This window comes from Caretta caretta, chromosome 4 (assembly GCF_965140235.1).
Source record: "Caretta caretta isolate rCarCar2 chromosome 4, rCarCar1.hap1, whole genome shotgun sequence".
Lineage (NCBI taxonomy): Eukaryota > Metazoa > Chordata > Testudines > Cheloniidae > Caretta > Caretta caretta.
Window position 1 is genome coordinate 69721030 of NC_134209.1, and position 27001 is coordinate 69748030.

General features: G+C 43.1%; 2 protein-coding genes across 9 annotated transcripts in view; one reads left to right on the forward strand and one right to left on the reverse strand.

Moving 5' to 3' along the window:
- Positions 1-1638: 1638 nt before the first annotated feature.
- On the reverse strand, positions 1639-3846 carry TIGD4 (tigger transposable element derived 4). The gene has a single exon (XM_075127739.1). It carries the CDS (start codon positions 3844-3846, stop codon positions 2308-2310), a length of 1539 nt encoding a protein of 512 aa, XP_074983840.1. The 3' UTR covers positions 1639-2307.
- A 623-nt stretch (positions 3847-4469) lies between these two features.
- ARFIP1 (ARF interacting protein 1) overlaps positions 4470-27001 on the forward strand; it is a 98534-nt gene continuing 76002 nt past the window's right edge. For 2 of the 8 annotated variants that reach the window (XM_075127740.1, XM_075127741.1), the window contains exons 1-2: positions 4470-4872; positions 18347-18426. In XM_075127740.1, coding sequence (XP_074983841.1) covers positions 4599-4872; positions 18347-18426 — 354 coding nt within the window. In that variant the 5' untranslated portion in view covers positions 4470-4598. Of the gene's footprint in view, positions 4873-5366; positions 5578-5735; positions 5908-18346; positions 18427-27001 lie in introns of those variants that run through there. The other 6 variants (XM_075127742.1, XM_048847382.2, XM_048847383.2 and 3 more) reach the window with 6 other exon arrangements.

Here is a 27001-nt window from a genome sequence, read left to right on the forward strand (position 1 = left end):
GTTTAGGTGTTCACAGACCTGCTTATTTCAGTTTCTCCTGATCTTCTAAATTGGTTTAGAAAGATTGCAACTATTCTACAAGACCTTGGGTTAATAAAAATTCTGTTGCGTTCATGCCCCCTTTACATCCCTCACTTATTACATCTGGCAATAAAGATAATTCATCTTCACTATTTAGTGTGCAAGCCTGCTCCATTTAGTTAATGCAAATTTTGCCATTGACTTAGAAGGAAGCAAGGTCAGGTTCCTTAGTTAGCCAGGTATTTCAAGCATGTGGTCCCTGCACCCACCTGGAGACCCCCTGACATCAATGGGTCACAGCTGCAGGGTCTGCTCGGTAGATTGGCTTGCAGGATCAAGACCACTGGGATTTTGCTTTAATTGGAGCCACACTAAAGTAAACATATATCAAAGTATTTGACAAGCTTCAAATCATAATAATATTAAAGGAAAATTAGTCCCAGGTTTTATGGTATTTAACATTTCATTTTCTGTAGCTTTAAAATAGCCTTAGCTTGCATAAGAAGTAATGTTTTCTAAATGTTGGGTCTAAAGCATTTAGTGACTGACACAACCGATCCTCCCAATTTACAAGCCACAAAAATCTATATTCTTCCAACAGCATTCTAAGAGGATGATGGAGCAGGATGCATTTTCCACATAATCTATAAATCTCTGGGTAAGATGTTGACTGTATTTGTCATTCAGAAAAAGAGCCCAATTATATTTTTGATAGAACTCTTAGTCATTTTGTAACAAGAAACCAAAAAGTAGATAATTAATACTGTTGTAGATAACAATTCTCATGAAAGATTCATAAAATTTAGCCATAGGAAATCTGTCACATGAAAAGGAACATCATGATTTGTAAGGTAACATTTTGATACATCCCTGCTACCAGAGAACATTGTATTTACAATTGGATACAGAATCCTATAAATGTAACATAAATATAGTCTTACTCAAACTATTAATTTCGAAACAGCACATTTAAATACCAAGAATTTTAAAAAAACATGGAGTAAGGTTTAGATACTAGCTCCAGCAATAGATTCTATATAACTTAGGTTTTCTAAAGTGCTCCTGTAAAATATAGTATTTTCTCAAAATCAGAAAAACGTAAAAGTTATTGACTTTAAAAATATGAATATTTTGATAAAGTAATAAATATATCTACAATATGCTTAAAAATGAACATTTTGTTTTTAACTTTTACAAATGCTAGACCTCATCTACAGTGGGATTTTGGCTACTCATGTAGCTGCACTTTACTCTGGGCTCAGTTTAGGAGCGCAATGTAATTTACCACATTGTAAATTGCACCAATTCAAACCACATGCACATTATGAGTTTGCACTGGTGCATAAAATCCTAGTTTAGATAAAGCCTCCATACTACATATTTCACAAATACGTACTTTACTTGGTTTATATCAATACTGTTACTAACTACAGTAAAAGCAAGAGTTTTGTGAGATTTAAAATGCAGATACTGTATAAACTAATCCTAAATTGTTCTATTTATCACAGAAAAATATAGAAGTACATAGTATAGAAGGGTCTACATCAAACCCAAATTTCAGATATCAAAAGATTGAAATGGGTCTCCATTTTGAACTCGGATGTACAATCCATCAAATAGAATCAAATTTGTTTTTATTTGTTTAAACATTGGTGCTATTAATATAGATCCAGATCAAACATATCTTTTAAAAATAAAACAAGCACCCATTTTCCACAGTTTCATTTAAAAAACAAATTCTGATATCTACGTATCATCACTAGGATTCTTTAACAAGAAGAAAGTTCTATATTTAAAAAAGCCTTAGTAATCTAAGAGATCAAACTTTTTTTTTGTTTGTATTTTAAAACAGAGTAAAAGTCCTTTATTGAAATACAATTGAAATACAATACGAACTTCCACTAACTTCAGTGGAACTCTGTGTGTGTGAGTGTGAAAGAGAGAGAGAGAATCAATAAAAAGGGAACAAACTGCCAGTTCAATATCTGCCTCAAGTTATGACCTGGAAAATCATTTTTTACTTTTCTTGTACCTTCCACAGTTATCAAGTTAAAAGGCCCAAGAATACGCAAAGGTTGGTTACCCCTCTTCCCACCCAATTTTAGTTTATCATCCCCATATACTTGGAAGACCTCAGTTCAGAGCTCCATTATTTTAAATTGTATTTGTCATACCTACATATGTTTGCAAAGCAAACCACAGAACTGTGCCACAGGTTTTTATTTGGTTTTTAACTGGCTAAAAACTAGTTTTTCCATTTAAATGCTTTCATACTTGGATAAACCCTCATTTAGATGCTACACGCTGAATAAAATTATCTAGATCTGCTAGGGAATTATGAAGAGACTCATTCATGTCTTGACTTCTGAGAAACCTTCGAAGAGTATCTAAAGCAGTCAGAGCCTCATTTTTTGATGGCAAAGGCTGTTCAATTCCTGGACATCCATCACCTTCCTCTTCCTCTTCATCATAAACAAACATATCAGTTTTAACTGAAGCGGTTTCTTTGGTCCATATCATTTCATTATTTGTGGGCATTTCACATGTTACCAAGTCATCATCCAAAGCTGCATATTCCTCCAAAGATAAACCTGGAAACTCTACCCCAGCTGCCAATGCATGTGCAATCAAATCTAAACCACTTTCAATCTCTCTGTCTGTGTCACCATTTTCCCCTGTTTGTGATTTGAATCCTGCTTCTTTGTAACTTTTAACAACAGTCTCTGGAGTTACATTCCTCCAGCATAGGTGCAACATATCAACTGCATCCAGTAGAGTCAATGTAAACTCTTTACTACCTTCTACGCAGTCTATAAATCTCTTGATAAGACGATGCCTGTATTTGACTTTCAGACTTCTTATAACTCCCTGTTTCATAGCTATAAATTTGGATGATGAGCATGGAGGAAAGAACACCAGTTCAATAGACTTTAGATTCTTTACCTCTGAGTGAGCTGGGAAAGAGTCAACAAAAAATACTACTCGCCGCTGCTGTGCTTGAAATCTTTCATCAAGTTTATGCATCCATTGTTCAAACACTTCTGAGGTCATCCATGCCATATCATTTGCCTCATAATCCACAGGCAGCGACTTCACATCTTTAAAGCAGTGCGGATTTTTATTTTTGCCAATAACAAGCAAAGGAAGTTTCTCAGAGCCATCCATATTTGTTCCAATCACTACAGTTATTCTCTCTCTGCTTAGTTTGCCAACAGAACAAGTTTCCCCCTTAAATGCAAAAGTATTATTAGGTAACATCCGATAAAACAATCCCGTCTCCTTTACATTAAACACATTTTTTGGCTGATAATCATTTAAATAATAAGGGAGAACATTTTGGTACCAAACAGTTAAAGTATCTGCTGTAGTAGCCACAGGTTCTGTAGACTGAGACCTGAATACTAAACCATATCTTGATTTAAAACGATCAAGCCAGCCATTACTGCACTTAAAATCACTATGTCCAAATTTCTGAGCAAAATTATTAGCTTTGAAACGCAACATTGGGCCATTTACTGGTACATTCAAGCACTGAGCAATTCTGTACCACTTCATTAATGCCTCTTCCAGATCTGTATAAAAAGCTGTTCTTAGTCTTTTTCTTTTAGGATCAAATCGTAAGGACTCAAAAGCTTCTAGAACCTTATCTTTATTCTTCATAATTGAAGACAATGAATTTTTCTTTATGCCGTATTTTGCTGCAATGTCTGCTTTTTTCTTGCCACTTTCCACAGCATTTATTATGTCCATTTTTTCCTCAATGGATAAACTTTTCTTTTTCCTTCTTACAGGTAAAGACGAGCGATCCACTGAAGTCTCTGCCATGGTATCCTGTACTCTTTTACAAATAAGCACACACACAAACACTCTTTCTAGTCCTTTCTGATCTCAGCTTCTTTAATTAGATTAGTTTTCAAGTATATATATGATGTCACAGTCCTCACATTGTGAATGCTGATGTGGTAAAGTCACTGGTATCTTCCTGGATACTATCAGTACATTAATAGCAATTTAGCCTCTCTTACGTCTCCTTTGAATGTCTTTATCTAGAAAGAGTCTAAAAACTAGGTTAGTATTTATACAAATTAACACAATGATTACAAGTTCCTTTCAGGTTCATTCTGGGAAACTGCCCTCATGCCCCCCACCCCCAAAGACTGAAAAGCAAGGGGGGGGGGGGAGGATGACTTCATTGACATAGATATAAAAACCTTTCAGTGCTGCTGATTCATTTCTGGTGCATTATAATCCTTGACCAATCCTAGGAACTAATTCAAAGAAGAGAACATAGCCCATAAGAAAGTGGCCTCCAGTGCCCTTTCCTGTATGGACAAACAATATTTTTTAATGGATGCAGAGCTGTCTGTTATTCTTTTTGTGCAGGACCATCCCATAGTGCTAAAGCCGCTCTCATGCTAAACCCTAGGAAAGACTTCGCTGCTGGCAGCAGGTTTCCTCGAGGCCAACTGTTTTCTTCACCTCAGGCCACTAAAACAAGAAGAGAGGAAGCACATTAGCAGAATTTCTTTCATTTACCTAATCACAGGTCCCCTGGATTTCATTTGGGCGTCAAAGGGATGTTATCATGTTGCCAACTTGAGTCCTTCAAGGTGCTGACAATAACCTGGAGACTTGGAGAGCCCTCCAGCAGCTGGGCCCACACTGCGAACGGGACAAACACGCCCCCACGTAACCGCTCTTGTCCACTGAATGGACACGGATCTTCGCTTCGTGTCTCTCTCTCGCTGACCCCACACACGGAAGGGGGAGGAGGCAGCGAGAGCAGCTGTTACCTGGCTGGGGAGCGGAGCAAGGGCCCTTCCCCCGGCACGGTGTCCCCCAGCCCACCAGGTACCCAGAGGGCGGGGAGTCTAACACCTCTGCGCCTCTCAGCGCCCCCCGCGGGGCAGCGGCCGGGCCCTGCGAGACAGCGCACCTCGCTCGCTGCCCTGTCGGTCGGGGCGCCGCTCAGTCTGGCTGAGCCCAGCGCTGCAGCCGGGCGGCGACATGCACCGGTAGGAACCCGCCCGCGCCCCGAGCGTCAGCGAGAGACCCCCCGGGGCACACGCAGCGCCCCAGAGCCCCGCCCGCCCCCGCTCTTCTCTTGGGGCTGCGCCGCGCTCCCTGCTCGGCTGCCCCGAGCGGGGTGGGGAGGGGCTCACGGTGTGCGGGAGTAGCCGCCACCGGACGTCCCGCACCGGGAGTCCGCTTCCGTCCCCTGCCGAACCCACAGGCCGCCGCTGAAGCCGGTGAAGGGCGGGGCTCCGGATGTCGTTGCTATGGTCGCTGCATGGAGGTAGCGACACCATAGAAATGGACATTGTTGGCTAGAGTAACTTTCCTACGTCATGGCCATAGAGAGGCCACCGCTGCCCCATTTCCGGCCAAGCACTTCCGGCTGCCGCTGGTGCCGGAGAAGGAAGAAATACAGGTGCAGCCGTTGGCACTGGAGCCTGTTTTGCCCGCTAGAGCCGTCCCTTTCCCCGTCGGGCGTGACAGCAGTTGTCCCTCGTCCGCCTACCGCGGAGCAGGGCCGGGCAGCGGCGCCGCTGGCAGGTGAGAGGAGGTGGCGGGGGCCTGGGCAGCGCTCTGTGCTTGGCCCAGGTGCTGGAAGCCTCTCTCAGGGGGCGGTGGCGGTTCCTAGCGCTGCGCTCCGGGGCGAGCGGCGGCTGCTGTCCGCGCAGGGCGCAGCTCGCGGGCAATGGGCGGGGAGCCGGGCAGCAGCGCCCGCTTCCTCCCCCCCCCTACCTCCCCCCCCCGCTTTGCTGTGTACGTGTCACGTCTCGGCGCGGAGGCCGGGAAGCTGCTTCCTTGTCCGACACGGGACCCGCGAGCCCCCTTCCCGGTGCCGCGTCCTTCAGCCCAGGTGCCGGCGCTCCCCTGAAGGTAGGTCCCACTCCCCGTCATCGCTACACGCCTGACAGTAACGAAAGCTTGATCCTGACACACTTTCCCTTACCCGGGCTGCCATCCGCGTATCCCGGGTTATTCCCCAGGGACCGGCAACCCGCGAGCGCCTGGGTGGGCTGCAGAAGATCTGCAGAGGGACTCCGGTTGTTAGTTGCTGTTGGTGTTCATTTTTAGTTTTTATTTTTAGCTAACTTTTACCGCCTTGCAACTTTCAATAATAATTAGCATTTAGAGGCTTATTTGAAATGATTAAATAAATGGATGTTTAACTGGTTGTTTGTTTAAAAATGAAATAAACGTAAGTGAAAAGAAAAAACAAGATTTTTTAAAATGGTCATTTGTTTTGATCCTTTGTTTCCACACACTGTTTTAACCACAAGAAGAAAAAGCCACTTACCACATTGGTTACATGGTAGTAAGAAATAAAGTGTGGAAAGCATCAAGAGGAAATGATACAAGCCATAATTTGCAGCAAACTGTGTGAAAGACATGTTACCTATTTCAAAAGTCTGTTTAAATGAGACTTGCCCTCTCCTTGTATGTTTGGGGTTTTTTTTAAATGGCTTACTGAGGAAATTCTGACCAGTTCTTGTTGGTAGTTTTCAGTTTAAAATAAAAATTTCAATTTCTGTGTGTACAACACTCATACTCTCACTTGAAGAGCTGGAGAGCCATTTTGTTATCAGGTGGACTCACATATCAGGGTAAAGAGTCCTGATATTGCATTGCAGTGGTGTTAGGCCATTGCATTTTAGTCCTTCACTTTCCTCCCCACTTTCCTAGCTCCTATAAGGAGTTGGAATTGCCAACATCTGTCACCTTCCATTTGCTCAGAAATCCTGCGGCTTTCTCACATGTGTTGGAGGACATAGGGAGCACTCTTGTGATTGAGATTATAGTTGTAACCGAACAGAAAGTGGGATGCTTCTTGAATGTAAAATTGGAAACTAGTCGCAGTGTAATACGCAACACACCTTCTGACTTCACTGGGAGGAAGAACCTCAGGGAAGATGCAGAACAAATATTTGTTTTGTTTTATAGCACTATTGAGGAGTTTTACAAAGTGACAAAATGGGTGCAGGGGGGGAATACCGTACAGCATTAAATGGTCTGTGTCCATCCGCAGGATCACCCATGATTTCAAATAGGAATATTATCCACGATTTTATTCATATCTTGTGGCCTAAACACTTAATCAGTAGAAGTGCTTTCAGCACCAATGATCTTTCCAAGTTGTGGTTTTGCACTCATGACTGGAGTGGGCTTGAGGAAGAGATTATTTTGTGGTTTGTAGCTCAACGGCTTATTGTTCAAAGGCCATTTTATTGCGGGCTGACAGTTTCAACCCTTCTATGTGAAGGAGAGATGGGCAGTGATTGGGAGGGGATGAAGTTGGACAGCAATACATTATTTTTAATCGGCCTGTGTTTGACATGCGTCAGGTGGAAAGAAGTGAATGGTCCTTGGGGAATTGCAAATTTTGTGCTCTAGTTGTTCAGGAGTAATTGTGCCTCGATTACAGTATTACCAGTTAATTTAACCAAGTGGCAGCATGCTCTTTTTTATATCACTCTGCTAGGTAGTTAGGGTGTTTTCGTCAATTAAATTAGGTTGCCTGTCTACAGTAGAATGAACCAGAGCAGGTGGCTGATAGTTGTGGCTCTGTTGAAGTACGGAAGTGAACTTATTAAATCCATGGGACAGCCAAAATTTATATTTCCTTTGACAGTCTTTCAAAATAAGAAAAAAGGTAATACTTTTGAAGCTTTTTTCAGAGTACTTACACACAGTTTACTTTGGAAATACAACAGTGTCTGTTGAGAACATGATTGTCCTTGACAGTGTTAAAGGATTCCTCATTTTAGAAATTCAGATAGAATTTTAAGCATTTAGGTTCCATCTATACTGTTGAACTGAAATGTGCTTTAATCATGTCAGTGGACAACTGTGTTGTTACTGCTCCTTTTGATACTACTGTTTTTGCAGTGTAAATGGGGGCCTTATTGTGCTCTGAGACATTTGGCAAGGCAATGTTTATTTGAAAGGTAGATTGGAGGAGCCCTGCTTATCTTGGACAAATGGCACTTGAAGAATGGACTCTGAGATGCAAATTTAAATATCTGAAACTTAAAAAGTCACTTGAGGACAACATTTTTCAGCGATACTCAATGTTGTTTTATTAGCGAGAAAGGTCGAACAATGCAGTAGGGATGGGATAATCAGTCACTTTGCATTAGTACTTACAAATTTTGTTAGATACAGTGTTACATGTTCTTTGCACAGCAGATTGAGAAAATAATCTCAAATAAAAATATGCTGTGTAACAAGCACCATTCAGCCAGAGAGGTAGTATTGTATTTCCAATTTGGTAATTCATGCATTAGTGAAGTCTGTGGTAAGTTGGTGGTCAATGTCCTTAAAGACAACAAAGAAGTGGTTTGGAATCCAGTCTTTCTCACTGCAATGTGTGTCAATCACTAACCAAAAAAAATTGTGACTCGATTAAGAGCAAACCCCTTGTTTGAATGGGAGATCTCTGATTATTTTCTATTTAAATTAAACATATATGTTTGGAGTATGGCTATAAATGAGGTAAGTGTCACCCAAAACACCCTTTTTACATTTGGTAAAATGCAGACAGAGATTGACCAAGGTCACACAGCATGACAGAGTTAATGTCTCTGGATTTGTAGTCTTGTGTTTTAGTCATGTTCAGAATGGGTTTATTAGTCTCCTAATCCCTAGTGGAAATTTATCCCCATCAAAGACATTCACATATGGCAGAAATATTACAGGCCAAAAGTGGAGTATAAGCAGAGTTGTATGGGGACACTTATGTAGTGATCACCTCGTGGTAAAAAGAAAAGGAGGACTTGTGGCACCTTAGAGACGAACAAATTTATTTGAGCATAAGCTTTTGTGAGCTATAGCTCATGTCATCGGATGCATTCAGTGGAAAATACAGTGGGAAGATTTATATACACAGAGAACACGAAACAGTGGGTGTTACCGTACACACTGTAACGAGAGTGATCAGGTAAGGTGAGCTATTACCAGCAGCAGAATGGGGGGGAAAAACCTTTTCTAGTGGTAAGTCCTTCATGTTTGCAAGTACCTATTTGCATTACTTACTGAAGTCGTTCATATGGCTTTTGGATCAGTAAGAGCAAAAATAATCCTTGGTTTGCTTGCAAAGACCGTTCTGAATGAAGCTAGTATTCTTGCTTTTGTCATGAATGTTGCTCATTCTGTAGGTGATCTTGCATAATTCTATTTACCTTTCTAAAATAAGGTAATGGGTCAGCCCAACGTAATATAGTTTAGATAATTTATTTCCCCAGGTTTTTTATATCTTGCTTGTTATCTTACTTTACACATCACATGGACCACCTGACTACTCATGGTTAGACTTTATGTAAATAAAACATTCAATACAAATTGGAAAGTTGAAATGTGATATGAAGATAACTAGTGCTGCTTTATTTAACTGGCACTTTCTGTATCTGATGTGAAGGTAAGTAAATGTGGAATGCTAGGAGGTTTACTCTACACAGGGCATGTCACCTTTCATTATACCAAAGATTATTGGCAGTCTTGATTTATTTTTTTAAAGATCAGCTGTCTACCTCACAGGTTGCTCAAACAGTGCAGTATCATTTGTAGGTTTCAGCTATATGAAAATTTTTTCAGATTAGTTTTCAAGTGCAGTTCTATTATGAAAAGCGATCATGTAAAAATAGCACTACATTACTCTACATCTACGGAACTGTTCCTTGTGTGTATTAGAGAGCTGTTTGCTTGCTTTAGTATCAAAAGCAAGTGCTTAACTCTTGTTAGGCCGTACAGACAACAGTTAAGAGAAATCCAGGTTCATTTTCTATTTATGCATAATGCAGAAGTGTCTACAGTTCCAGTGATTTACATCAGTGTAAATAGGGTTTGTATACGTCTTCAAATTATGTCCTCAGTGACTAAGGGTTTACGGAGGTGACTGCAGGACATAATTGACCTTTATAATCTTTGTTACAAGTGACTGGTGAAGAATCTACCTTGACCTCTGAACCCAGTTTTAGTTTGCAAGTTTAGTCTTCTTTCCAGGGCAGACATCTCCTTATGCTGCCCTTCTGACAGCCTTGGGAGCATGGTGAAGAGAGACTTATGAGAGAAGCCAACATGAAACTGAGCTGGCAGAAGTAGAGAGAAACAGCTGCAGCTAGGACTTTGGACACTTACATGAGTATCTGGCTGGTTTTTGCAGCTTTTACTCTGGATGTTTTTTCTCTTTGCTGATTGGATATTTGCTCCAGTTTCCTCACTGTCTCTTTTCTTCACCTTCATTCCACTAGCCCCCTCCTACACCTCTTCTTTCCTCCTCCCTTCAGTTTCTCCTCTACTTAACTTTGTTTCTCTTTTCCGCTAATGTACTTTGTGACTCAAAGCACCCTGTATTCACACCTTTACATATGTTATAGTCTTGTACAAAAGATACCTGATGAGGTATCATCTGAACACTCATAAATCACTGGTCAGTAATATGGTAAAATGTAATGTAACAACATTATATGTACAGTTGTGAATTCTCCCTTATGGCAATACTTGTTCAAAACCAGACAGCCCTGCCTAGGAAAAGGTTGTTAAACAGGCCTAGCCTAAACAAAGAATTGTGTGTTTATCTCAGTTTACATGGAAGTAATGAACAGAACCATCAAGACAGTTGCTGGGGAGAAGAGAGTGCAGGAAACAGAGCAATTTGCATTTTAGCAAACTCCAGCTATGGGTGGGGGGGGGGGAGATAGAGCATGGAGCCTCCTTCACCACTAGGTTCCATCTCGTCTTCCTCACTTCTTGAATAAACTTTATTGTGAGGGGTGACCTTCAGAGGTTCACTGGACTATAAGAGAAAGGGGCAGACAATCTCAAATGTATTTGTTCACCTAAGAAGACCAAAAAAACCCGCAACTTTCTGCCTCTGGAAGAGATCCTGACTGAGAAGTGGGGAGTCCGCTACCATCTTACTTAGTGGGTGAGAGAGACTGTCTTGAACAAAGCCCAAACCAAACCCTGCTAGATTAGGTTTTAGACTTTTACATGAGTATTAGCACTTTTATGTGCTTCTGTATTTTTAACTTCATCTGTTTTACTTGAACTCACTGAAAATCCTATCTTCTTTTGCTTTATTTTATTATTAATATAAACCAACAGTGCTGTGTCTGTACCAAAGTGAATGTTAACTCCAGTTAATGTTGCAGGCTGGTGCGTTGTGTGTCCTTCAAGGAGCAAATGTTCCTCTGAATGTTGCGGGAGAGGGCTGGATATATCAGAGCACATGGGTCTGGGGGAAGATCAGGATTGGGGTAGTGGTAGGATCACAAATCTGGTAAAGACAGAAGAGTGTCTGATAACTACTGGCAGGCTGTTGGACTCGAAGTGGTCAAATCGGAGCTGTACAACACACAGAACGCAAAGTGCATGCTGTCTGTGTGTCCCAGATAGAGAGCTGCTAGTAGCAGAAGCATTTTGGGTCACTCAGGGTTATAATACAAGAAGTGACGCACCCTTTCACTGGTCTGAATTGCACCCCAGAACGTGACATACTCCCAAAAACTTCACCCCAAATATTTAAAAAACTAACAAAATATAAATTTTGGAACTACCATGCCAATTGTAGACCATCACATTTTTCATCCTACTTGTATGTTATATCCATTCCATCAAACTCTTTATCTCCTGTTGATTTAGATCATAACTGTTTCAGGACAGGGGCTGTTTTATTCTATGTATAGTGCCTGTTAATTGTTAATATGGGAGACCACAAAACACTAATTTAACTGTAAGTTCCTTTTAAGTCCTTTTAATTTATACAATTGCTCTAAACATGTCTAACAGCCTATAAAATAAGCAGTTATTGCACCCAATATAGTAACAAAGTATTTTTAAGCATGTGATCAAGATACTTCCCACCAGGCCAGACTAAGGGAAAACCATGTCATCTTGGCATGCTCCAGCATAATCAGGTAGGGTCTCACAATGAAACCTCAAATTCATAATTCTTTTTATGCCTTTTAACAAGCAAATTACGTCCTAGCCAATTACCACTTTAGAGAACAACCAGTTTGAGACAGTTCACCCTAATTCCCAGGTTTAATCCAGGAAAGATTTACAACCTCCTTTCTACCCAAGGTTTTTCCTCCTTGCTCTTCCCCTCCTTTCTGTTAACACGGGTACGTGGGGTGGGGAGGCCCATGTTGGCTCCCTTTAAGACATTCTTTTTGTCTTATTTAAAACCATCTGCAGTCACTCCTATTGATTGGAGGCCTTCTTTTCATGAGCCCCTTATGTCAGGGGTTCTCAAACTTCATTGCGCCATGACTCCCTTCTGACAACAAAAAGAGTACGTGACCCCAGGAAGTGGCACGAATCCCTGAGCCTGGCGGAGCCCCAACATCCCGGTTGTGTGGGGGGAGTGGGGCAAGGCGCAAGCCCAAGCCTCACCGCCTTTGGCCACAGGCCCCAGCAAGTCTAAGCCAGCCCTAGTGACCCCATTAAAATGGGCTTGTGACCCACTTTGGGGTCCCAACACACTGTTGAATAACTGTTGCTTTATCTCATTAGTTGTTGTTTGAACCAGACATCATCCCTATTCCATTCCTTCTGGTCTTAAACTCATTATTTTCTTGGGATTCCTCCTGCCTGCTACTCAGGGCCTTTTTACAACACCTAGCTGAAGTCTGGTTAAGGAAATAAACTTCAGTTCAATTTTATATTTATTCTACAGCCTAGAATAATGGATCCCTGATCTTGTTTGGGATCCCTAGGTGCTACCATAGTATAAATAATAAGGGCTGACGTTTAAAAAAGCCCACCTTTTTGTTTGTAAACTGTGCATATTTGTTGTGGAAGTTGACCTTGGTACAACTGCCATTTTTAGTCCAATTTCGAAGTAGAACCATACTTTAAGAAGATAAAGGCCAAAATGCCGTTGGCACCTTCTGCTTTATGAATGGTCACAAAATCAGTAAAAGTCCTGGGGAGGTTGTGCAGAACTTTTGTTTGTGCTCCTATGCCACCACAGACATTGTTCTATGCTTTACATGACTAATAGATTTGGGATTTGAGGCTAAGGCTGAAAGGGCTTGTCAGAATGTAACCCAGATAGTGGTCTGATGCATCTTGCATGCAGACCTCCTGCTATTTGGCAGTAGTCTGATTCTCCGTAGTAGCAGCTACAGGCTCCTTTCCCATGCTAGCTCAAAAGGCTGAGACTTGGGACGGTTCACTGACTGCAAGCCCAGAATGGATATCTTGTCCGATGGCCTGTGTTATACAGGAGGTCAAACTTCCTCAAAATAATGGAGAAAGAAATAATGATGTTTAGTGGCAAATTAGAAGAGAAACTGTGAGCACAGAGTCTGGAGGATGAACATAGTGGACAGCCTGAAGAAGGAAAGAGTGGAGAGGAGAGAGAGCCAGGAGTCCCAGCAGGTAAAGGAGTGAGAGATGCATCAGAACATAATATGGCTTCTCAGGCAGCAAACACAAATAATGTGGACTCTGGTGGACCTGCACATTTAACAATCGTCGTCTCTCCTCCCTTTGCAGCCCATTGATAATTCAATATTGGGGCCTATTTATACTTCCCTCCCCCCAACATTCCATGTGGCATCAGAGATTGGTGTACTACCTCTAAAACCACACCCTGGAGTATATGAAAGACAATCACAGCTTCACATACACAGACCTGTGAAACCTACAGTTGGTGTATGTGTAGCTGAAATGGACATGAATATTCTTTCCCTTTCATAAATTCTTAAGTTTTATTAAGTTTATAATGTATTTGATTTAAAATTTCAGAACTTTTGCACTGATTTTGTTACAGAATAAAATTGTAGTATTTGCAACATAATTCATCTTTATTATTTCACAACATATGCTGCTTAGTGCTCAGTAGTTCTGAAAGCAACCAATTACCAGTTACTGCTTGGTGTCACACAACTCATAGGATCAGTAACAAACAAAATTAATAGGCTAATTAACAATGTTCTATTCCTACATGTACAGTAATCACCACACATAGGCCACAAAAGAGCAGGGTCAGATGGAGAACACTATACCTTATTCTGGCTCACTGTTAAAAATAAGAACAGCCATACTGGGTCAGACCAAAGGTCCATGTAGCCCAGTATCCTGTTTTCAGACAGTGGCCAATACCAGGTGCCCCAGAGGGAATGAGCAGAACAGGTAATCATCAAGTGATCCATTCCCTGTTGCTCATTCCCAGCTTCTGGCAAACAGAGATTGGGGACACCATCTCTGCCCATCCTGGCTAATAGCCATTGATGGACCTATCCTCCCTGAATTTATCTAGTTCTTTTTTGAACCCTGTTATAGTTTTGCCCTTCACAACATTTTCTGGCAAAGAGTTCCACAGGTTGACACTGCGTTGTGTGAAGAAATACTTTCCTTTAGCTTGTTTTAAACCTGGTGCTATTAATTTCATTTGGTGACTCCTAGTTCTTGTGTTATGAGAAGGAGTAAATAGCACTTTCTCCACACCAGTCACGAATTTATAGACCTCAATCATAAACCCCTTTAGTCATCTCTTTTCCACGCTGAAAAGTCCCAGTCTTATTAATCTTTCCTCATACGGAATCAGTTCCATACCCCTAATAATTTTTGTTGCCCTTTTCTGAACCTTTTCCAATTCCAGTATATCTTTTTTGAGATGAGGTGACCACATCTGCACACCGTATTCAAGATGTGGGTGTACCATGGATTTATATAGAAGTAATATTATATTTTCTGTTTTCTCTATTCCTTTCTTAATGATTACCAGCATTCTGTTTGCTTTTTTTGACTGCCGCTGCACATTGAGTGGATGTTTTCAGAGAACTGTCCACAAGGACTCCAACTTTCTTAAGTGGTAACAGCTAATTTAGACCCAATCATTTTATATGTGTAGTTGGGAATATGTTTTCCAATGTGCATTACTTTGCATTTATCAACATTGAATTTCATCTGCCATTTTGTTGCCCAGTCACCCGGTTTTGAGAAATCATTTTATTGCTCTTCTCAGTCTGTCAGGGACTTAACTATCTTGAATAGTTTTGTATCATCGGCAAATTTTGCCACCTCCCTGTTTATCCCTTTTTCCAGATCATTTATGAATATGTTCAATAGGACGGGTCCCAGCAGTACAGACGGGGGACACCACTATTTACTTCTCTCCATTCTGAAAACTGACCATTTATCCCTCCCCTTTGTTTCCTGTCTTTTTAATCAGTTACCAGTCCATGAGAGGACCTTCCCTCTTATCCCATGACTGCTTACTTTGCTTAAGAACTTTTGGTGGGGGACCTTATCAAAGGCTTTCTGAAAAATCTAAGTACACTATATCCAGTGGATCCCCTTGTCCACATGCTCGTTGACCCCCCTCAAAGAATTCTAGTAGATTGGTAAGGCATGATTTCCCTTTACAAAAACCATGTTGACTATTCCTCAACAAATTATGTTCCTCTGTGTCTGACAATTTTGTTCTTTACTATAATTTCAGCCAGTTTGCCTGGTACTGAAGTCAGGCTAACCAGCATGTAATTGCCAGGGTCTCCTCTAGAGTCCTTTTTAAAAAATTGGCGTCACATTAGCTATCCTCTAGTCATTTGGTACAGAAGTTGATTTAAATGACAGGTTACAGACCACAGTTAATAGTCCTGCAATTTCACATTTGAGTTCCTTCAGAACTCTTGGGTGAATACCATCAGGTCCTGGTGACTTCTTATTGCTTAGTTTATCAATTTGAATGGCTCAGGTTTGGGAATCTCCCTCCCATCCTCAACTGTGAAGACCGACGCAAAGAATTCATTTAGTTTCTCCACAATGGCCTTATCTTCTTTAAGTGCTCCTTTATCATCTCGATCATACAGTGGCAGACAGTTTGCCCATTTGTTTCATAGATATTATGAAAGACACGCAGGCAGCTTTAACCATTGGGATATTTTTCTCACTGAGGTCCAGTCTTGTGAGTGGACAACACCATTGACTCTTCAAATGAGCGAAAGCACATTCAGCTGTCATTCTACACCTGCTGAGCCAGTGGGTCAATCATTCCTTGGTGCTGTCGAGATTGCTGGTGTACAGCCTCATGAGCAAGGGGTAGGCTGGGTTTCTCAGATTCACTGTTGCCATTTCAACATTCCTAATGGTAATCTGTTGGTCTGAAAAGAAAGTCCCTGCTTGTAGCTTTCTGAACAGTCCTGTGTTCTTAAAGATATGCATGTCATGCACCTTCCCTGACCAGCCCACATTGATGTTTGTGAAGCATTCCTGGTGATCCACCAGTGCTTTCATAACCACAGAAAAGTAGCCCTTTCTGTTGATGTACTCAGTGGCAAGGTGGTTTTTTGCCAAAATAGGGATATGCATGTCATCTGTCTCTCCACTGCAGTTTGGGAACCCCATAGTTGTGAAGCCATCCACTATGTCCTGCACATTGCCGAGAGTCTCAGTCCTGCATAGCAGAATGTGATTAATGGCCCTGCACACTTGCATCCTCCACAGTGGATTTCTCTATTGCAGATTGATTCCTGACTGACTGGTTGCAATTGGGTATTCCAAGTTTCCACAGTGCAGTCCCACTTGTTTCTCAGCTGTCAGTGCAGCTTTCTTTTTTGTGTCCCTGTGTGGAGCCTGGTTCAAGTTCAGTGGACAGATCTAGGAATGTGGCCTTGTGCATCCAAAGGTTCTGCAGCCAATGCTCATTGTCCCAAATGCGCATTACGATGGGATCCCACCAGTCAGTTCTAAATTCTCAGGCTGAAAAGCAGTGCTTCACCATCTGCAGCGGCTTGGTGAATACTGCCAACAACCTTGAATTGGTTCTTACTATGTCCCACAGCAGTCTGTCCTCCAAGGAATCATCATGCTCCCCACTCATTTGGTTCTTTTTGCAGTTCTGGAAATGCTGCAGGATTATACGCCTTGTGCTTGTAAAGTTTATGAAATGCTGCAGGATTTTATGCCCTGTGCTTGCAAAGTTCATGACAAAAATGCAGAGCTGTGCAGGCTCCATGCTTCTGTCAGAGATGGTGGACAGCCAGGAGGGCCATGCAGGTTTGTGGGATTTTGAAAAAAGTCAGAAAAATTATGGGATATTGATACCATTATGGGATGAAGATAATTGCAAACTGAGAAGTTGATTGCATGCTCCCAGTCACAGCTGCATAACTCATTTTGCCCTGTCAGGCGTTGCCAAAACTTTCCAAAAGTCAGTGCGCTGATGGTGGGGAGTTGCACAGCGGGATGCCTGTCGATGGTGCACCACATTCTGCATCGACACAAGCACTACTAGTGAGTACATGCATCGCTGACATAGGGAGTCAAGTATGCACATGTGATATACTAACTACAGCAGCTGTATGTCAACATACCTTGAGTCGACATAAATTTGTAGTGTAGACATGGCCTTAAACACTTATTACCTCAAAACATCTTAAGGTATGTCTATACAATAATGTAAGACCAGGGGTTTGAACTCTGGCTCAAGCCTAATCTCCCCCCTCCCCCCCCCCCCCAATTTCTCTGTACACACACACACACCATGCTGATCCAGAGCTTAGACCCAGAGTCTCAAGACCACACGGGGGTGGAAGGTCTGAGCCTGAGTTGAGCTGGGACCCTGGGTTCCAGCCTTATTTCTTTGCAATGTAGACGCAGCTCCACTGGACTCGTGCTCTGGCAGTCTGCCAAAAGTATCCCACAATCCCATGGCTGACTTTCTTTGTCCAGGACAGTCAAGTTTAGTGAACAATCCAGTTTTGTCACATTGCACCATGAACTAAGGGCTAGAGTGGCCACATTTTAGGAGGATGCTAGGGAATCTGGGATATGGATGGCTGGACTGGGGCCCACATAATGCAATGTAGATTCTGGAGCCTCAGGTTGGGACCTAGGATTCAACAGTTCCCAACCTGGGGTTACAAATGAGCATAGGTGCTCAGGCCCTAGGTTAACAAACCAAGTGTCTTCTCACTCGATTTCTATTAATCTTAGGCTTACGTTGCAATGTAAACGTACCCTTAATGTTTTATGCGGTTTTCCCAGATGGTGGACACCAAAATCATGCTATCTGTCTTGAATACCTCTAATGTGCTTATGATCATATCTAGCTGCTGCAGCTAAGAGCTAAAACTAATTAATCTGCTAAAAATTGGTTATTGATACTGTCCCTTTTACTTTTATAAAATATTCCACTATACAGCATCAGATATAGTGAATTTAGAAGAATTACATTTTAATGCAGAAGGAGCATGGCACTAATATTTTCTGAAAGTTCACTGATTTTCATCAGTAATGTCTGTGAGGTACATCATCTAATCGCTTGCATAAGAATTAATGCATGCTCAACGTATTTCATTTTCAGGTATGTCAGGACACAGCAACGATCCCGCAGCAGTTGATGAATCTCATCCAGCCGCAGAAGAGGTCCAGTCTGACTCTGAGGTGATTGGGTGATATTTGTGTAACATTGTAAAATCAACCAATCCCACTAACAGTTTCAGACTGCCAAAAATGCATAATGCAATGCATAATAAAATTCTTGGGTGTGCACACATGCATGTGGTGCCGCTAGATTTTTATTCTGGCCTTTTCAATTTTGGGTCTGGCTTCAGATTGTCCTATTGCATCTGAAGCAGTGAAACTAAGTTTAGTCCATAATTGAGGATCACGTCAGCCAGCAACTTTCCTGCTGTGCTGTGCTACTACTTGATTTTATGAACTAAATGGATTTAGGGGGGATGGGGGACTAGAAGGAACATACAGGTACTGCAGGAAGAGGCACTGGTAATTAAAAAGATGGTCTTCCCTCAGTCTGCTTTGATTAGTTCCTCAGCATGATACAGTAGTTGGGGATATTGCATAGAGTGAAAACTAAAACAGAGACTCTGACCACTTGTAGTTGATGATTAAGGTAGTAAACTTCGGCATCTTTCAGGATGAAAAGGGCTATATTGGACATTGTTAGTCAAAGGACAAAAATATTATTGAGTTTGGATAAGTAAACAAACAACTTAGGGGAAAGTTTTCTTTTGACACTGAAAGAAAAGACCACCTTAAGGGGATAAATAACATTAGTCGTGTGTAGTCATCTTATGCATGTCTCGTAATACTTGTCAGTCTGAAGAATTTGGGGAAACTCATAGTGCACATCCCATTGCCACTGATAGGATGTACTGCAATCCCTTTCCCATGTAGCTGACATGAGAAGATATGTAATTCTATGTACAATATTAATTAAGTGGAATAGTTTGAGTTGATTCAAGAAACTTTAAATACACTTAATTTTTATATTTTTTTCTTTCTATTACCTAAAATGCACTTCTAATTCAATTCCTGGGAGACCATTTCATCTTGCAAAGTTGTTGGTGAAAAGCCAGGGAACTTGGGCAATAATCTCACTTGGTGCAGACATGGCTTTGACCACAAAGTGGAAGTACTTGTCAAACACTAACTCATAGAGGATTTGGGAATTTGAGTGGGTGCCCAGCTGCGTATAAAGGTGCTTCCATAGTGAATCAGTTGATTTTGTTGAACATATTTTCCCCATCACAGAATAGGCCAAATACAATTTAGAAAAAAGAGTGCATCAGTTGATAGGCAAAACTGTCACAAAATGAATGTTCTTCCTAAATGTGTCTGTTCTAGAGTTTCCCTATCTCTTCTTTGAACTAACATGTATATTATTTTTGGACTAATAACCTCTGAAAATGAGGCACAACGTGTAAACTTAAACCGTAATTCTGTACAATCTTGTTCTCCCATGATAAGGACAATGCCACTTACACTCTCTTGGGCCTACTCATCTAAGGCCCCGTTCTGCTCCAGGTGACCTAATGGAAGTAATGAGGGCTCAGCACCTTTCTGGTTCAGGCCATTTAGTGAGAGCATGATGCGTAAAATGCTCTACTCCAATGGTAGAAAGCTTTTCTGTCCAGGTGAAGGCTCGTGTCCAGCTTGTTATATTTTTGTTTGACCGTGTAATGGCTCATGAAATAGAATTCCCTGAAGTGTCAATAATTTGATTTGAAAACTGTTTTTGTTGTACTTAAACAAGGAGATCTGTGTTGTTGTAAATATTGTGGAAATCAGTTGTTGTTCATTCTCTGGGTATCCCATACCTATAGTTTTGTAAAGTTGACTTTTTGAAAGTCCTTGCCCATGGTAGTGTGGCTGAAAATCAAACCGTAAATTGGATTACATTTTGATTTTGTATTAGTTACATGAAAACAACTTATTAGGTAGGTGTTTATGAATTTCACCCTCAATTTGTAATATATTCAAATTAATAAACAGACAAAAGAGAGAATATGGTAATTAAAGATTGATTAAATTAGTATTTGTCTTGGATTAAAGTAGCCATTTTAAAATTTAAAATGGGGCACTATTTAATCTAGATCCCTCTTTAGCATTTAATTCATGCAAAAGTTTGTGGTTCCACAGAACTCTTCGGAACCTTTTCAGTTGCTCAAATACTCCGACTGTGCCACCCCCTCCTGCTGCTGAACAAAAAATTACTCTCCACTGAGACAAGTTTGGGATTTTGCTCATTATATTTTTGTGATGTATTTTGTTTTTCCCCACCTGAAAATCTCCACAAAATACATCCACTTCATGCTGTTTTTGCTTCCTGGTTTTGCTACAGACTTCATATATTGTTTGGGTCAGGAAACATCACTGTACTTCAGTTCCACCATCTATATAATAGTAATTGAGAGGCATAATTCATTAATATGAGTAAAGTGACTTAAAGTCTTTGATGGAAGGCATTTGAGCAAAATATTTAATACTCAAATTGTTGGTAATCCAAATGTGGTCACTGTCAAACTAATGTCTCTTGCATGACAATATGGGACAACCCTGACCTCTTCTAACCTCAACCTAACTATCTCTTCGAAGAATATAGTCTCTTGTACAGTTGATAGGATAACAAATTAAAGTATTTTGACTTGTCCAGAAACTGCAGTACCACATATATTGGCATGATGGCTCCAATGGTTTCTATAACAGATAGTATTCCATTTCAAGTTGAAGCAGGTCATAATTCGATCATAATGTGGTCTGTATGGAGACTTAGTGTATGAGAGTTCAGTTTTGGAGCAATTTTTAAAAACAGTTCAGCTGTTTTTAGGTTTCTTAAAATAAGGCTTAATTTTGACAGGTGATTAGCATCTCTGGGCCTAATGTTCTTTCATAGGAGTGGGACAGATTATCTGTCTATCCACCAAGTACTTCTAGTTCATTTAAAACACCCCCTAAATATGTACTGCAGAGCCCTAGGGCTTGTGGTGCACTTTAATGTATTTTTAGCTACATATTCACCCAGTAAACATTGTTGGGTTTGGTTTGATCCTTTTTTGTTTTTTGTTTTTTTGTAAGAGGGAAATACCATGGGAAAACTGACTAATCTCTACACACTGGACATACTGTATTGTAAAACTGGAAGGTTTGTTTGGACAATGCTTGATCCATTTCAGGAAAACGTGAAGAATCCCAAGAGAGAGGGTATTCAGGTGACCTTGCAAAGAAGGCCTGGCCGCATTGAGCATTAATAAGAGGATGCAGTTTGAATTGCTCATTATTTTTATTTTCCTATCAAACTCCCCCTAAAGGCTGAAAATGCAGAGTCTATTTTAAGTATTTCTAAGGTGGCTGTCATACATGGTATCTTAGGGTATGTCTACACTACGGAATAAGGTGGAATTTATAGAAGTCGGTTTTTTAGAAATCGGTTTTATATATTCGAGTGTGTGTGTCCCCACAGAAAATGCTCTAAGTGCATTAAGTGCATTAACTCGGCGGAGCGCTTCCACAGTACCGAGGCTAGAGTCGACTTCCGGAGCGTTGCACTGTGGGTAGCTATCCCACAGTTCCCGCAGTCTCTGCTGCCCATTGGAATTCTGGGTTGAGATCCCAATGCCTGATGGAGCTAAAACATTGTCGCGGGTGGTTCTGGGTACATATCGTCAGGCCCCCGTTCCCTCCCTCCCTTCCTCCCTCCGTGAAAGCAAGGGCAGACAATCATTTCGCGCCTTTTTTCCTGAGTTACCTGTGCAGACGCCATACCACTGCAAGCATGGAGCCTGCTGAGGTAACCGTCACCCTATGTCTCCTGGGTGCTGGCAGACGCGGTACGGCATTGCTACACAGTAGCAGCAACCCCTTGCCTTGTGGCAGCAGACGGTACAGTACGACTGGTAGCCATCATCGTCATGTCCGAGGTGCTCCTGGCCACGTCGGCTGGGAGCGCCTGGGCAGACATGGGTGCAGGGACTAAATTTGGAGTGACTTGACCAGGTCATTCTCTTTAGTCCTGCCTGCAGTCAGTCCTATTGAACCGTCTTACGGTGAGCGGGCAGGCGATACGGACTGCTAGCAGTCGTACTGTACCATCTTCTGCCGAGCAGCCATGAGATGTGGATGGCATGCAGTCCTTCTGCACCGTCTGCTGCCAGCCAAAGATGTAAAAGATAGATGGAGTGGATCAAAACAAGAAATAGACCAGATTTGTTTTGTACTCATTTGCTTCCCCCCCTCCCCTGTCTAGGGGACTCATTCTTCTAGATCACACTGCAGTTACTCACAGAGAAGGTGCAGCAAGGTAAATCTAGCCATGTATCAATCAGAGGCCAGGCTAACCTTCTTGTTCCAATAAGGACAATAACTTAGGTGCACCATTTCTTATTGGAACCCTCAGTGAAGTCCTGCCTGAAATACTCCTAGATGTAAAGCCACCCCCTTTGTTGATTTTAGCTCCCTGAAGCCAACCCTGTAAGCCCCCCTCCCGGCGTCAGAGCAACGGCAAACAATCGGGCATCTGAGAGTGCTGTCCAGAGCAGTCACAATGGAGCACTCTGATGGGGCTAAAACATTGTCGCGGGTGGTTCTGGGTACATATCGTCAGGCCCCCGTTCGTTCCCTCCCTCCGTGAAAGCAAGGGCAGACAATCATTTCGCGCCTTTTTTCCTGAGTTACTTGTGCAGACGCCATACCACGGCAAGCATGGAGCCCGCTCAGGTAACCGTCACCCTATGTCTCCTGGGTGCTGGCAGACGCAGTATGGCTTTGCTGCACAGTAGCAGCAACCCATTGCTTTCTGGCAGCAGACGGTGCAATACGATTGGTAGTCGTCCTCGTCGTGTCAGAGGTGCTCCTGGCCACGTCGGCTGGGAGCGCCTGGGCAGACATGGGCGCAGGGACTAAATTTGGAGTGACTTGACCAGGTCATTCTCTTTAGTCCTGCAGTCAGTCCTATTGAACCGTCTTATGGTGAGCGGGCAGGCGATACGGACTGCTAGCAGTCGTACTGTACCATCTTCTGCCAGGCAGGCAAGAGATGAGGATTGCTAGCAGTCGTATTGTACCATCTTCTGCCAGGCAGGCAAGAGATGGGGATGGCTAGCAGTCCTTCTGCACCGTCTGCTGCCAGCCAAAGATGTAAAAGATAGATGGAGTGGATCAAAACAAGAAATAGACCAGATTTATTTTGTACTCATTTGCCTCCTCCCCTGTCTAGGGGACTCATTCCTCTAGGTCACACTGCAGTCACTCACAGAGAAGGTGCAGCGAGGTAAATCTAGCCATGTATCAGTCAGAGGCTAGGCTAACCTCCTTGTTCCAATAAGAAAAATAACTTAGGTGCACCATTTCTTATTGGAACCCTCAGTGAAGTCCTGCCTGAAATACTCCTTGATGTACAGGCACCCCCTTTGTTGATTTTAGCTCCCTGAAGCCAACCCTGTAAGCCGTGTCGTCAGTCGCCCCTCCCTCCGTCAGAGCAACGGCAGACAATCGTTCCGCGCCTTTTTTCTGTGCGGACGCCATACCAAGGCAAGCATGGAGGCCGCTCAGCTCACTTTGGCAATTAGGAGCACATTAAACACCACACGCATTATCCAGCAGTATATGCAGCACCGGAACCTGGCAAAGCGATAGCGGGCGAGGAGGCGACGTCAGCGCGGTCACGTGAGTGATCAGGACATGGACACAGATTTCTCTGAAAGCATGGGCCCTGCCAATGCATGCATCATGGTGCTAATGGGGCAGGTTCATGCTGTGGAACGCCGATTCTGGGCTCGGGAAACAAGCACAGACTGGTGGGACCACATAGTGTTGCAGGTCTGGGACGATTCCCAGTGGCTGCGAAACTTTCGCATGCGTAAGGGCACTTTCATGGAACTTTGTGACTTGCTTTCCTCTGCCCTGAGGCGCATGAATACCAAGATGAGAGCAGCCCTCACAGTTGAGAAGCGAGTGGCGATAGCCCTGTGGAAGCTTGCAACGCCAGACAGCTACCGGTCAGTTGGGAATCAATTTGGAGTGGGCAAATCTACTGTGGGGGCTGCTGTGATGCAAGTAGCCCACGCAATCAAAGATCTGCTGATATCAAGGGTAGTGACCCTGGGAAATGTGCAGGTCATAGTGGATGGCTTTGCTGCAATGGGATTCCCTAACTGTGGTGGGGCTATAGACGGAACCCATATCCCTATCTTGGCACCGGAGCACCAAGCCGCCGAGTACATAAACCGCAAGGGGTACTTTTCGATAGTGCTGCAAGCTCTGGTGGATCACAAGGGATGTTTCACGAACATCAACGTGGGATGGCCGGGAAAGGTGCATGATGCTCGCATCTTCAGGAACTCTGGTCTGTTTCAAAAGCTGCAGGAAGGGACTTTATTCCCAGACCAGAAAATAACTGTTGGGGATGTTGAAATGCCTATATGTATCCTTGGGGACCCAGCCTACCCCTTAATGCCATGGCTCATGAAGCCGTACACAGGCAGCCTGGACAGTAGTCAGGAGCTGTTCAACTACAGGCTGAGCAAGTGCAGAATGGTGGTAGAATGTGCATTTGGACGTTTAAAGGCACGCTGGCGCAGTTTACTGACTCGCTTAGACCTCAGCGAAACCAATATTCCCACTGTTATTACTGCTTGCTGTGTGCTCCACAATATCTGTGAGAGTAAGGGGGAGACGTTTATGGCGGGGTGGGAGGTTGAGGCAAATCGCCTGGCTGCTGGTTATGCGCAGCCAGACACCAGGGCTGTTAGAAGAGCACAGGAGGGTGCGGTACGCATCAGAGAAGCTTTGAAAACCAGTTTCATGACTGGCCAGGCTACGGTGTGAAAGTTCTGTTTGTTTCTCCTTGATGAAACCCCCCGCCCCTTGGTTCACTCTACTTCCCTGTAAGCTAACCACCTGCCCCTCCTCCCTTCAATCACCGCTTGCAGAGGCAATAAAGTCATTGTTGCTTCACATTCATGCATTCTTTATTCATTCATCACACAAATAGGGGGATGACTACCAAGGTAGCCCAGGAGGGGTGGTGGAGGAGGGAAGGAAAATGCCGCACAGCACTTTAAAAGTTTACAACTTTAAAATTTATTGAATGACAGCCTTCTTTTTTTTTGGGCAATCCTCTGTGGTGGAGTGGCTGGTTGGCTGGAGGCCCCCCCACCGCGTTCTTGGGCGTCTGGGTGTGGAGGCTATGGAACTTGGGGAGGAGGGCGGTTGGTTACAGAGGGGCAGCAGTGGCAGTCTGTGCTCCAGCTGCCTTTGCTGCAGCTCAACCATACACTGGAGCATACTGGTTTGGTCCTGCAGCAGCCTCAGCATTGAATCCTGCCTCCTCTCATCACGCTGCCGCCACATTTGAGCTTCAGCCCTCTCTTCAGCCCGCCACTTACTCTCTTCAGCCCGCCACCTCTCCTCCCGGTCATTTTGTGCTTTCCTGCACTCTGACATTATTTGCCTCCACGCATTCGTCTGTGCTCTGTCAGTGTGGGAGGACAGCATGAGCTCAGAGAACATTTCATCGCGAGTGCGTTTTTTTTTCTTTCTAAGCTTCACTAGCCTCTGGGAAGGAGAAGATCCTGTGATCATTGAAACACATGCAGCTGGTGGAGAAAAAAAAAGGGACAGCAGTATTTAAAAAGACACATTTTATAAAACAGTGGCTACACTCTTTCAGGGTAAACCTTGCTGTTAACATTACATACATAGCACATATGCTTTCGTTACAAGGTCGCATTTTGCCTCCTACCACCGCGTGACTACCCCCTCAACCTTCCCCCCTCCCTGTGGCTAACAGCGGGGAACATTTCTGTTTAGCCACAGGCAAACAGCCCAGCAGGAATGGGCTCCTCTGAGTGTCCCCTGAAGAAAAGCATTCTATTTCAACCAGGTGACCATGAATTATATCTCACTCTCCTGAGGATAACACAGAGAGATAAAAAACGGATGTTGTTTGAATGCCAGCAAACATACACTGCAATGCTTTGTTCTACAATGATTCCCGAGTACGTGTTACTGGCCTGGAGTGGTAAAGTGTCCTACCATGAAGGACGCAATAAGGCTGCCCTCCCCAGAAACCTTTTGCAAAGGCTTTAGGACTACATCTAGGAGAACCGCAAATGCCAGGGCAAAGTAATCCTTTCACATGCTTGCTTTTAAACCATGTATAGTATTTTAAAAGGTACACTCACCAGAGGTCCCTTCTCCGCCTGCTGGGTCCAGGAGGCAGCCTTGGGTGGGTTCGGGGGGTACTGGCTCCAGGTCTAGGGTGAGAAACAGTTCCTGGCTGTCAGGAAAACTGGTTTCTCCGCTTGCTTGCTGTGAGCTATCTACAACCTCCTCCTCATCATCATCTTCTTCGTCCCCAAAACCTGCTTCCGTATTGCCTCCATCTCCATTGAAGGAGTCAAACAACACGGCTGGGGTAGTGGTGGCTGAACCCCCTAAAATGGCATGCAGCTCATCATAGAAGCGGCATGTTTGGGGCTCTGACCCAGAGCGGCTGTTCGCCTCTCTGGTTTTCTGGTAGGCTTGCCTCAGCTCCTTCAGTTTCACGCGGCACTGCTTCGGGTCCCTGTTATGGCCTCTGTCCTTCATGCCCTGGGAGATTTTCAGAAAGGTTTTGGCATTTCGAAAACTGGAATAGAGTTCTGATAGCACGGATTCCTCTCCCCAAACATCGATCAGATCCCGTACCTCCCGTTCGGTCCATGCTGGAGCTCTTTTG

Excerpts from the sequence above, each read along its gene's own strand:
- TIGD4 (XM_075127739.1), bottom strand. The coding sequence starts at position 3,846 with ATGGCAGAGACTTCAGTGGATCGCTCGTCTTTACCTGTAAGAAGGAAA.